General features: G+C 44.8%; 1 protein-coding gene across 1 annotated transcript in view; it reads left to right on the top strand.

The window, feature by feature from the left end:
• SLIT2 (slit guidance ligand 2) overlaps positions 1–13,673 on the top strand; it is a 404,634-nt gene that overhangs the window by 329,725 nt on the left and 61,236 nt on the right. The window contains exons 26-28 of the mRNA XM_075544484.1: positions 2,020–2,183; positions 11,383–11,507; positions 11,647–11,744. Of these exons, the coding sequence (XP_075400599.1) occupies positions 2,020–2,183; positions 11,383–11,507; positions 11,647–11,744 (387 nt within the window). The remainder of the gene's footprint in view (positions 1–2,019; positions 2,184–11,382; positions 11,508–11,646; positions 11,745–13,673) is intronic.

The following is a 13,673-nucleotide window of genomic DNA, read 5'->3' as shown; positions in this document are numbered from 1 at the left end:
GCGATGGGGGTGGGAGGCTTGAGTCTGTGCATCTCTGTGGAAGTAGACCTCTTCCTTCTCCCAAGGAGCAGCTGATGGATTTAAACCCATGGCCTAGCAGCCTGAGGCTTAACACACCGACTCACCAGAACTCTTTTCCATGTGCACAGGGTGGGCTCTCTTCCACCCTCTGGTTCAAGTTGGGCCTTCAAACTGCAGCAATATAAAGTACTGTGGTTTGACAAGCACATGTTGGGGCCTGACTAATAGAAGATGTTGTTCCCCCTTACATTGGAAAGTCCGGAACAAAGCACCCCTGGTGGGGCTTCGGGTTAAGCGTTGGCTTGCTAAACCAAAAGGAGGAGGTTCAGAGCCACCGACGGCTGCCTGAGAGAAAGGGGAGGCTGTCTGCTCCTGTAAAGATCTCATCTCGTGAGCCTGACAGAGGACCTCTGTCTGTCAGAGGGAGTGGTAAATCTTAAGTGGTAAATCCTCTGCAGGGAAGTAGTAAATCTTAAGCGTGATCAATGAGATATTATAAATCAAATTAATACGTTTTCAACTGTGACTTAAATTTAATCTAGGACTTGAACATACCCTGGCAAGGTGGCTCGTTCACTTCTCTGAACTCAGTAGACACTGAGGTCTGGAACGTAGTGTCAGCATCATGGATTTCAATCAGGATCAGCTGAGAGGAAACCGAGCAGATAGGACCAGACCCGGTCCTGAATCCAGTAATGTTGCGTTAGACATTAGCTATGGTGGCGATTACCTCAGTTTTCCTATAATTCCTTGAGCTCTTCCAGAGAAAGATGGGGTTTGCTCCTCCCGTCAAGAGTTACAGTCTCTGAAACCCACATCAATAGTCTTCCCTGCCCGACAGGGTTGCTACGACTCGACTCAGCATTGACTCATGACCATGAGTTTGGTTTGTGTTTAGGAGGGTGTTCAGGATCCATGGTGGTTAGTGGATCACCCCTTTGAGCTGTTAACTGCAAGGTCAGCAGCGTGAGCCCTCCAGCCAGCCACTCCTGGGGAGAAAGAGGTGACTTTCTCCTTGCAAAATATTTGCAGCCTCTGAAATCAGTTCTACTCGGTCTTGCTTTCCTTCCAAACCAAGAAGCTTTACAAAGGGAGAGGCATCCAATTTCAATCCAAATAAGTGCACATGATTTAGTGGGAGGAATCTTTGCCCTGGCCTGTCCCGGTGCCTTTGTACGTAAAACCAGGAACTGAGGAGTCCATCTGATGCCTCACCATCCCTCGCATGTGCTGGCTCCCTGACTTAAAATGCCCTAGGCCATCCAGTGAATAGCGACCCTCAGCCACCACGTAGCTTAGCAGCTGTAGCCCTCCAGCCCCCTAGCACAGAGACGTCATTCACGCTTCGGTTCAGAATCACCTCATGAATGCTTCTGTCATAACGTTCCTAACAAAACTGATTTCATATGCATTCACCTCTTCTGCACAGTCGTTCTTTGGGCTTCAAAGCAGCATATTATTTATCTCGGCCCCCAAACGTAGCATCATGCTCTCAGCAAATAAGTGTGTGATGAAGGAGAGATCGAGTTGCATGTAGACCAATGACGGCCTGTCTCTGTGAAAGGCCTAAGCAGGTGTGAACAACGGTGCTAACTCACTAAATCCCAGGGGAACAGAATTCCAGACGGTGGGAAACACCAGTGTTTGATATTCTTCTCGATTATAACTCACTGCCATCAACTTGACTCAGACTCCGCGTGACCCTATAGGACAGAGCAGAATTACCCCCCTGTGCAGTTTTCTGAGACTGTCCGTCTTTACGGGAACAGAAAGCCTCACCTTTCTCCTGAGGGCCGGCTGGTGGGTATGAACTTCCCACCTTATGCTTAGCAGCCCAGTGAGCTGGACTCCCCACCGGAGCTCCCTGACCCGTCACACTAGATCCCTGGGAACGGTCTATGGAGCATCACTTTGAGCTATGTTCCCTTAGGAAATAACAACGCTTCCTATTTGTGTGTGTGCGTGTGTGTCTGCGTTTGTGATGTTGTTTCTTTCCAGAGCAATTGGAGCCAACCCTCTTTACTGTGATTGTAACATGCAGTGGTTATCGGACTGGGTCAAGTCGGAGTATAAAGAACCAGGAATTGCCCGCTGCGCTGGTCCTGGAGAAATGGCCGACAAACTCTTGCTCACCACCCCGTCCAAAAAATTCACGTGTCAAGGTATGGATTTGACTCCCTTGTCCTTTCCTGTTTTTGTGTGTGCTGGTCAGTTAATCGCCGTATGAGTCTGAGCGAGAAAAGCATTTGCCCAGAGTTCAAAGGTAGAGCTGGGAAACTCAGGGCAAAGGACTTTGTCCATTTGCACGTTGAGGGAGTTGAGGTGCCCCAGGCAGGATGTAAGCAGCCTTCTCCAGGGACTCTCAGTAAGTGACCAAAGAAATTAATATACTTTCTAAAAACTGTAAGAAGAAATCCAGAGGAGGCAGGTTCTGGAGATTCCTCGTCTACTCTCTAACTCTTAAATCATTTTGCTTTTGCCTTGCCGGGACCTCCGGCCTGCTCCTAGGGCTGTCAGGGCCCTGTGGCTTCCTGGCACCAGGTAAGAGGGATAGAGCTTCCCAGGCCACTCCCTGTGCTCCAACTCTGTGCCCAAAGCCCTCCTTGCCTGCCTTTCTTCCACTCTGTTCCCGCCCTTGTTCCTGTTTGTAAATCCTCAACTGGATTTTAATAGCTGTGGTTCATTAGAACATTCTTTTTATAAAAATAGAACAATTGGGTTTCTACTAGAGGAAAAAAATAAACGAACAGCTAACCAAAGCAGACAGCAAACGGTGGTAGTACATTTGTATTATAGATAAGGGGGCTTCAAGGAGTCCTTGGAAAAATCACATTCTCTTTTCATTCCATTTTTCCTGGAACTTTTTGAGGTTCCCTCATTTATTCCCGTGCTGCAGAGCCAAACGCCTGAATGAAGCTCTCCCTGCAATGGGTGTGCAGTTGTCACACTGATTCTTCATTTCTGGACGTCTTCTCAGGGAGCCACGCATAACGGTTGGTTAGATGGATGGTAGGGAAACTACTGAAAACCATGTATTCAAATAATCAGCAGATAAAGCAAACATGCCTTATGTGTAAAATGAAAGCTTGCAGTATGGTTTTGCCTCCCCAGATGTGGCAACCCAGCTGGAAAGGCAAGCTGTCAACGCTCGAGTTTTTAAGTAGGGTAGTCCAATCAAAGTAAGATACTTCTGCCCCAAGGGGGCCCAGCCTGCCTGGAGTTGAAGCTCTGTTTTGAGTTTCGATAGTTCGGTCGCGTTAGTGTAATGGCTTCACTAGTTTAGCCCTCGGGTGCCTCATCTGTGAGTGGGGATGATGACTCTTCTTATCTGAAGGTGTTTACTCAGATTAAAAGGCAGGGTAGAGCTGACCCAGTGTGTTTCTGAAACTGTAACCTCATCTTTCGGAAAACCTCATCGTTCTCCCATGAATTGGCTGATGGTTTTGAACTGTGAACCTAGCGGTAAGCAGCCCAAGGAGTTTTGATGATCTAAGCACCTTTGCACAAAACCAGTACTTCCATTTGTCCCTTTGTGATCCCCTCTGTGTCCTTGGGCAGTGGCCTGAGAGGATTCCTGATGCAGGAGAGCCAGGCCACCATACTTGTAGAGCCAGGGAAAGGTGAATGTAAAAGAGGAAGTAGGAAAGGAGAGGCTAGCTGAAAACCTGGCCCTCATGCCAGTTACTGCGCCAATTGCTTTGAGATTTCTTGGGAAAGGTGAGGGACTGCCAGCTATTTCTGTTACACCTCTTTGGTGGCATAGCAGTTACTGGTTGGTCTGCTAACCACAAAATCAGTAGTTCAAAACCATCAGCTGCTCTGTGGGCGAAAAATTAGGCTTTTTCCTCCATAAACACTTACAGTCTCAGACACCTACGGGGGCAGTTCTTCGCTGTCCTGTAGGGTCGATATGAATTGGAAGTGACTTGATAGCAGTGAGTGTGTTGGTGCTCATGGATGCTCCTACTGTAGCTTGAAGAATGTTCATGATTATCAGTCATTCTTAAAATTTACAGCTCCCTGGAGATCTTTCTGCAGGGGGAAAAAAACGCTATTTTACAGTAACCCAATTTTGCCGACTTTTATTTCATTCTCAGAGTCTTGGTTTAAATTGTTATTGAATATTCTCAGAGGTGCAATGTTCATATGCAGACATAGACATCAGCCAACGTCAGACTAGGTGTCATTAAATCATGTCGGACTCCCAGTGGCAGCAGATGGCCAGCCCTTGTGAGGGATCATGGAGTGCGTTCCACCTGCTAATCTCTCAGTTCAGACTTGAGCATTGAGCTACTTGGGCCATCATGGGGACCCCACAGATGCATACATAAATGCTTAACTGAAGTGTTACAAAGCTAATTTGACTCCTCCCTCCCATTGAATACCTATGTATAGCACACCTCAATCAGTGAATGCAAATATGCTTCAGGGATACTTGGACCAGTCTTGTCCAAAAGTAAATTCTATCCTACACTTTCCAATACGGTAGTGTGCTGGGCTGGGTAGCCTAGAGAAACAAATCTAGCAACACTCATGTGTATAAGAAAGAGCTATATACCAAGAAGTAACTATATATCAAGAAGGCATCTTATCCCTGTCCAATTCAAGTCTGGAAGTCTCATGCAAGACAGGGTCCTCTTCAGACTCCATGTGGCGGTGGGCTGGCAATACAGATGAGTGAAGCAGAAAGATCCCAGGGCTGCGGGTCCAAGGTTGGTAGAAGCATGTCAGGGCACTGACAGCTCTCAAGGTCGGATGACACACATATGGTCACACTTGGAGGGAGACATTGAGTCCACATGAAGTCCCAGTCAGGGGGAGGGTAAAATGGCCAAAAGGAAAGTTGCTCCCAGAGTTCCTTGTTCTTATCCAAAAGGCAATACCCCCAAGGAGGTGTCATCAGGTTACCACTTGATTGGCAGATTTGAATCCACCCCTAGCCAAGCGTGTTTACTGAACATAAAATCACCAGCTACCACAAGTAGCTATTAACCAGTGATTGTCAAGAACTTCATGTAACAAGAGCAATGAAAGAACTAAACTTTACATTTTATTTCATTTTTGTCCCTGTCTCTACGTAACATAAACGGTTTGCCCTTGACTGACAACCTAAAAATTGGCAGTGTCAACCAGCCTGGTCTTGCAAACAAGGCTGTTATTGTGAGGACTAAAGTGTACCTGACCCAAGCCAGGGTTTTCTCAGCGGCCTCACATGCACAGGAAAGTTGGGCATTGAATCAAGAAGAGTGAGGAACTGATTACTTTGAATTATGGTGCTGGCAAGGAAAACTGAAAGGACCATGGACTGCCAAAATAGAAAACAGATCCATCTTGGAAGAAGTAAGCTCAGAATGCTCCTTGAAGGCACGGATGGCAAAACTTCCTGTTACATATGTTGGACATGTAGACATCATGCTTGCTAAAGTAGAAGGGCAGTGAAAAAAAGGAAGGCACTGGAGGAGATGGACTCACAGCGGCTGCACCAATGGGCTCAGGCCCAGGAACAGGTGTGAGGATGGCACCGGTCGAGACCATGTTGTGCATCCGATCTCCATGACTTAGAAACAATTCAGTGGCACCTCACAACAGCAACAATGATTGCAATCATTCAAATGTTAGTAGGTGAGCACACAATTGGAGGCTGTCGTACTGGACAGGGAACTTGCCACCGCAGATCAGAGATAGAAAACAGGGTAGCAAATGGGAGCTACGATAAGCCATGGTGCACGCGTGTCTAACCCACATAGTAAAATACTGAACCTGTGCGAGGTCAGCCAGGGACTGTTCAGCTGGGACTAGTTCATTATCAGATTATGAATCCTTAGGTTGTGCAAACAGTTAAGCACTTAGCTACTAACCGAGAGTTGGTGGTCAGGATTCACCCAAAAGCAATAGGGAAGAAAGTTTGGGTATCTGCCTGCAAATGAGCCCAGCTATTGAGAAAAACAAGCAAGCAAAAATATAGTTCTACTTGGAAACGTGGAGTTGCCGTGAGTCAGAACCAAGTGAATGACAACACTCTTTTTTCCTGTTTGTTGGTTTCTTCTTCTTCTTCTTCTTTAATATAAAGCACTAAGTGACAGGGCATTTAATTTAATATCCAACAAATATTTTATAATGTGTGTAAGCCATCTGATTAGGAAGGAGTGGTCCATTCTTACAGTCATCCAACCAAATGTTACTTGAGTTCCCAGTGTGTGCTGAGTATCATTCCAAGGTGCTCAGACAATGGTCCAAAGTCCAAACCATCTGTTCTACTTAGAGATAGACTTCAGTAGCTAACTCTGAAACAAGGGGCAAGTTTGCTGCTGTTCAGAAAGCTATATAAGAGTTTAAGAATCAAGGTCTCAACCAAATACTAATGGAATCACAACGGTGTGAAGTCCATGAGGCCATCTGGGGAGTCTGTGGAAAGCCACGTGGAGCTAAGAATGAACATGAAAGAAGAAAGATGTGTGAGCTTACCTGAGAATCACAAGCGTCTCCCGGGGCTACATGGCCATTACAAACTGAAAGTACACATCCCTTCCAAGGCTGCCCAATGAATGAAGGAGACCTGGGCCTCCTGGGAGCATACACCTTTCCCTGATCTCATGTGGTGAAACTGCACTGGTTAGGTATCCGCGAGTCAGGTCTGACTCCCAGAGAGCATGGACACCACAGAAGGAGCGGAGCACCGTACCTTCCATCACGAGCCTCTCCGTCGTCCTGTGTTTGAGCTCTTTGTGGCAGCCCCAGTGTCCCTCTATTTTGTTGACCGTGATGTCCGGCTCTAGGGACTTGTTTCTCTATTATATTATATGCCCACATGACTTGAGACAAAGTCTCCATGTCCTTGCTTCTAAGGAGCATTCTGGCTGTACATCTTCAAAGATGAATGTGGAATAAGGGATATCGTTGCTGCTGTCAGATGGACCTTGACTATAAGCAGAGAATCCCAGAAGCATGTTTACTTGTGTCTTGTAAACTATATAAAATTTTTGATTGTGTGGCTGTATCTATGGATGATAATACAAGGAATGGGAATTCCGGGACACATCATTGTGCCCACACAGAACCTGAACATACAGAATATAGACCACAGAACAATCCTTGAAACATAGCTTTACCCTGAGAAGCTAGATTCTCTGGAGAACATGGCGTCTGGATTCCAGGAAGACGTATGAACAACCTGTGATAGCAAATGACATCCTTGTTTGCTGAACACAAAGAGGACTTGAAGCATTTGCTAATGAAGATCCAAGACTTCGGGATTGGCTCTGTCTTTAGTATTGATTACTCTTCAAAATTAAGCAAACAAAAATACCTCACCTTTACCAATAAATAGCCTACTAACAAAGGTGGAAAAGACTGATGTTGCAAGGACTTCAGTTTACTTTGATCCACTGTGTACACCCATCAACACAACCATCAGGAATAGGGATTCAAACTACATAGGACTTTGGGCAGGTCTGTGGTAAATGACTCTTTAAAGTCTTAGTAGAAATGTCCCTTTGAGGATTCAGTTAGGCTGTACTCAGTGACCCTGTACGACAAGGTGGAACAACCCTACAGGGTTTCCTAGTCTATAATCTTCAAGGGAGCAGATTGCAAGTTCTCTTCTCAAACAAATCCATAAGTGGGTTTGAATTGATGACCATTCAATCCATGCATTGAACGACCATGAGACCAGGACTCTATGTGTGTATGTGTACATGTATATATACCATGTAATATTGTTTGCTTAATGGTAAGTTTTTCAGAAATTAAGCTGTTTCACTTACCTTTGAATCCCCGAAACTTAGCCTCGTGCCTGCCCCTGAGAAGGCCCTTGATAAATATTTGATAAATGAATGACTTGTGCATTTGATGCTAATAACTTAAGAAATTCAGTCCTGCAAAATCAAGTGGAACGTAGAATTAGGGCTTTAAAATTAAAACTGCCCAAAAGATCATTAGACCCAACATCAAATACTCCTTCTCCTGTTCCCTGAGCTGTCTTTGATGTACCTCTGACTTCTAGACAAGGGCAGTGCTGGCAGATTTTGTTATTTGGCTCATGTTTCCCAGGATGCCAGCGTGAAGGCAGGCTTTGGGATACAGTTAGAAATTGTGCTGCAGCTTTCTGTAATAAATCACGGTGAGCTATGAGTCTCGGTGGGTGGTGATGTTGGTGTCAGGTGCATAGCTAGTGATTTGAGTCAAGTAAGCAAGTCTGCCCACAAACGCTAATGGATTTGATGCCCAGAAGTTCTTCCATTAAAGATTTATGCGACTGACACAGACAAATTGTTAACCAAACTTTCCGCTTATTTTCCCTTTGAATTATTAAGCTCAACACACCTCCATCCATATAGCTGATGCTTATAGGCTGCTCTCTCAAGTCACAGCCAAATCTTAAATCAGTCCTGCAAGCCGGGACTGGGGACTGGGTGTTTTCATTTCAGTGCCGTGTGTGTGTGTGTGTGTGTGTGTGTGTGTGTGTGTATGTGTGTAAAACAAGATTTCTTTCCCCCTTTATTGCACATATCCCATGAGGGCTAATGGGTTGGCAATGTCTTACTATGGCTTGGAAACCATTCATTTTTGAAAGAGACAAGCTTGACATTTGGTTGGAGTGTGTCAGCCCCCAAGCTGTTGTTCTTCAGTGAGCAGCAACACAAGAACAAAGAGAACTGCCCTCTCACAACACGCCCCAAAATTACAAATCAATTTTGTAATTCTTAATATCATAAAACCATGAGCAATCAGGCAAGTGTTGTTACCCAGTGGGTAACTAGCTGCCCCTTCGTGCTCATCTCCATTCCCCAGAGGATGGATTATAATAGCCCAGAAAGTTTTACCAAATGTCTGCATCTCCTCGCATAGAAAGAGGGTGTCCAGTGCATTTGAAATGAATGAAAAAGCAGCCAGCTCCAATTTGCCTTTGTGATGGGATTACTATGAGTCAGAATCCACTCGATGGCAGTGAGTGAGTGGTGCTAAAATTATGGATCCCTGGTGACACAATGCTTACATGATGGGCTGCTAATCTCATGGTCAGCAGTTCAAAACTCCCGACCTGCATTATCCTCACAACAGTTCTTGTATCTGAGCCCTTTGTTGCAGCCACGATGCCCATCCATTTTTGTCAAGGCCCCCCTCTTGGTTTCTGCCCCTCCACTTTCCCAGGCAGGCTGCCTTTCTCCAGGGACTGCTCTCTGAGCAAAATGGCCCAAGTCATTGAGAAGTCTCGCTATCCTTGCCTCTGCTGAGCAGTCTGGCTGTGTTTCTTCCAAGAGAGATTTGTTTGTGATTGGGCGAGCCATGCACTTTCAGTGTTCTTCACCAACACCAGAGTTCAAATGCCTCCATTTTTCGTCAGTCTTTCTCACTTGCTGACCAGCATGTGAGGTGACAAAATCACCGTGGCTTCGGTCAGGGGCACTTTGTCCTCAAAGTCACATCCTTGCTTTCCACTGCTTTCCAGAGGTCTTGTGTACCAGGTCGACCTAAACGCATGAGGATTCCACGCACGTAATTAATTAGTAGCTTCTTTTTTAAAGAGCCCTGATGATACAGCAGTTAAGCGCTCAGACACCAAGGGGACAGTTTGTCCCACCACCACTCCAATGGAGGGAGATGGGATAGTCTACACCTGTAAAGACTACTAGACCCATGGTAACCCGGTGCGGGCAGTTCTGGGAGTCACTATGGGTTGGAATCAACTCCCTGGCAGTGGAGTGCCCATTTCTCCAGGCTCCTAAAGGCATGGTTTCTCTGGGCGGACTGACAACCTGCAGGTGTAGGTCCTCACCCAGGGGACAAATAGATCCAAGGTTGCTCCTATGCGCTGAGGTGCTACAATGATTTGGTGGAAAGTGCCTGAGAGGTGAGCGCAGTGATTGGGGGTGGGGGCGGGGGCGGGTGAGAAGTCTGTGTTCTAAGATGGACTAGGGCGGCTTTGCTGGAGAGGATGTATGGAGTGCAGGGGAAGTGCTCCTGGCATGATGACGGTTTGTCCCACTGAGAAAGGAGTACAGGACCAACATCAGCAGGAACGGAGTTCGTGTTGACGCCGTGAAGTATTGGTGCTTTCGAAGTAAAACCCCCTCTCCCAGCATCCTATTGCGACGAACTTCTCAAGAGGAAGTCCAATGATCCATCGCAAACATTAGCCCAGGATGGGTGACTCTAAAGAGATAATAGCTAGAGTAAGGATTTTAGTGGGGAGAGGGCACGGCAGGGGAGAGGACTGAGGAGCTGCTATCAAGGAGAACAAGAAGGAGGAGTTGGGAAACTGATTGTGGAGCGACTGAACAACACTTCTTGATATGACTGAATTATTGAATGGTGGGATGTCTGGGCGACGTCCTAGAAAATGGTTTGAGATAAACGAAAAAGTAGCAGCTCGAGGATATAACTTTTGGAGGACGGTACGGTTTCCAGCCGACCAGCCGTTTATAGACTACTTTTGTGCAACCAAAAGATAACGTCTTTTGCCAAAATTTTCCATTGAGAAGGCCGGTTATGGTTCATGAGAGTTTGGATTTGTTTTTTGTTCTTAATGTCTCCAAGGATCTCTGCAAATGGAGATCGTTACTATGGTGTTGTATGCACAGAGACAAAGATACAGAGCTTTCCTGATCACCTGGGGACCTTAATGGGACGAAAACATTATTTCAGCGCTGGTGGGGGAGTGGAAGGGAGACGGTGTCAAGGGGTCCATTTAGAAAAAGATTGTCTGAAAACTGATTGTGGTGGCAATTGTACAGTTTCAATTTCCATGATTGAAATATGGAATGATATATGTATTAGATCCCAACTAATAAAAAGAGAAAAATGAACACATTCACCCCCCAAAAAAATATTATTCCAAAGTGTAAGGGGATGAACGTAATGCAAACTACATTGTGGCACATGTCCACATGCATGAAAATGGCACTGTCCTGTAGCTCCTGTAGGAAACTAAGATTACTGTCTAGTTCTCAGGACAGGGACTTTCTTTCTCTTAGGATGATGGAGACTTTATATTTATTTGTAACCTAGCATGCACACACACAGCCCTTTCTAGGACCAATGGCTTGCATTCCCAGGCCAGCCAGGTGGTCAAGGTCATGGAACACAGCCTCACGAACATGTTGACTCTCTGAGGGAACTGACCGTGTGACTTTGATACCATTAACATCAGCTATTATTAATACCTTCTGTAGTAGGAGCCTGAGTCCCTCTCAATTGTCAGAGAGACTCGCAGACCACCTGTGAACTTCCTGATGACACCGATACCTGGTTTGTCATGGAGATAGGCAACCGATCATTCTGCCTAAAATTTCCCGTTCCATTAAGGGATAGAGATAATTCTAAGACAACATAGGTTTCTAATCATTCTCAACTTATTTTTAGGCCCTGTGGACGTTAATATTCTGGCTAAGTGCAACCCCTGTTTATCAAATCCATGTAAAAACGACGGCACTTGCAACAATGATCCAGTCGATTTCTATCGATGCACCTGCCCATACGGCTTCAAGGTCAGTAGAAGCCGTTGCAGGAGCGTTAGCCTGAAAACAGAGCTTTTCACTGTGTGCTCTCACAATTCTGTGGTGATGACACGGTGTACCGAGAACGGCTTTGTTAACACGAAATGTTCCTTGGCCCTTCCTTCTCCAGGGGCAGGATTGCGACATCCCGATCCATGCGTGCATCAGTAACCCCTGCAATCACGGAGGAACTTGCCACTTGAAAGAAGGGGAAAAAGATGGATTCTGGTAGGTTCTTGGCATTAGCCTTGAGCTCCTCTTTCTAGAGTATTGAGTGAAGAATAACTAAGGAAACTGGCTTTCGTTTCTTCTTTTTTTCACATCAAAGGAAACTATATGTAAAAAGAGCCTAAGCTAGATAAGACACTGTATTGCTGAATAAATGTTCTATGTATTAGCTCTTCGTGTTATAATACCCATGGCAATAGCTACACAGAACTCACAGACAAATGTCACTGTTAAAAGTGTTTATTAAGGAAGTTAACAATTGTAATAGAAGTCAGAAATACTCAGGCTAAAATTGTTTATCAGGACACATCACAAAATTCACTCAGGTCGACTAATCAATGCTCAACAGGCCTTACCACTTCCTGCAAGCCTCAGTCCATAGGCATTCAGCTCAACCTCTATGAGTCAGCAAGTCCAACGTCCCCATCTAAGTACCCAAGGTCCCTTCCTCCACAAGTCAGCCTCCTGCCCCAAAGCACTCAGCTCGACTTGCTCTGTGTGTTGGGAAGTTCATCATTCATTTCCATCCTCTGGTTCCTGGTTCTGCTGCTGCTCCTCTGATAGTACAGTTACATTCTGGATCCTGGAGGTTCACTCTGCAGGGATCTCAGGTCCTGAGGATGAACTCCACTCTTGGCTCTTGCTGGTAATGAGATCCCTCCTCTTGCTTCTCAGAGGGCTAGTTTTCTATGCAGCAGGATGCCACTCCAGGGGGGCCTGTTCACAATTGCTCATAGGCAAAGTCTATCAGTATCTTCCCCACCTTCTTAAGAGACCCAGGCAGGAAAAAGTCATTTGGTAAGAGTTGGAGACTTTGGCTCAAAGAGCTGTATTAAATAATTCACCGGTCCTGCAGACACTACTCGAGTAGTGATCTTAGAAATCGTGCGATGTTAACACTAAAAAACATAACCCAAACTTGAACGGTGTAGTATTCTCGGCTCAGGAGATACCATAAACCAGGACCTAAAACGCATGCACATATTTTGATCATGAATTTCTGGTGACATCAGATATTATGGCAAGACAAAGTATTGACTCAGTTATGCTTATTACAGCCCCCTAGCCCCCTCCTGCATATCATACGTTTATCTTCTGCTTTTTCTATTACTTTAACACACAGCATGCAAATGATACAATGTAGGTCCCTTTGAAATAGAAAATTCATGATTCTCTTTCCAATCTACAATATGCGTAGACAAACATGCGGTGAACATTTTTAATCGGGAGTTATTTAATCATACAGTAAAATTACTGCAGATGTCCATCATGAATTATGAAACAGAGTTTTTATTAAATCGCACTAATAATTTCACATAAGAATGCTAATATGCTACTAAAGCTTGTTAGAACTGTCACTGTTTAGAGGAAATATATTTAGTTTCTGCATTTCATTATGAAATTATCTACTTATTTTTATATAGACTTTAACCAAAAATTATTCTGAAACTGATCCAGGAGTGCACGCACAACGTCTGGTGCCTGGGGGTCGTTGTATTTCTTCAGACTAAGCATTCATAGTTGATGATCATGCTCTGGAACATTCATATTTCCTAATTTGGAAGAAGCTCACATTTTATTTGTTAATTTCTTTGTTGTTGTTGTTGTTTCTGTTTCCAGACATAACACATAGGTAGACCAGGTTTTAGCGTTTGCTTCGCCAGCACATACACTAAAATTGGAAAGGGTTTTAATCTTCTAACTACAGCCAGTTCCTCATCACTGTGAGTCAAGAAGTATGACTTATTTTATTAGAGCACAGATAGAAAGTAAAGGACTGAGAGCTGTGCCATAAATTAGCTTGTTTGTGGACCTGGAAATATATTGAATTTATTGAATTGTAGGGTCACTAAGCCATTTGCTGTCATGTAGCCTATATATATATATATCATTTTTTATATATATAATGATTTTTATATATAATGATTT

This window comes from Tenrec ecaudatus, chromosome 3, assembly GCF_050624435.1.
Source record: "Tenrec ecaudatus isolate mTenEca1 chromosome 3, mTenEca1.hap1, whole genome shotgun sequence".
Classification (NCBI taxonomy): domain Eukaryota; kingdom Metazoa; phylum Chordata; class Mammalia; order Afrosoricida; family Tenrecidae; genus Tenrec; species Tenrec ecaudatus.
The sequence above is the reverse complement of the archived record's forward strand: the minus strand, read 5'-3'. Positions and strand labels throughout refer to the sequence as shown.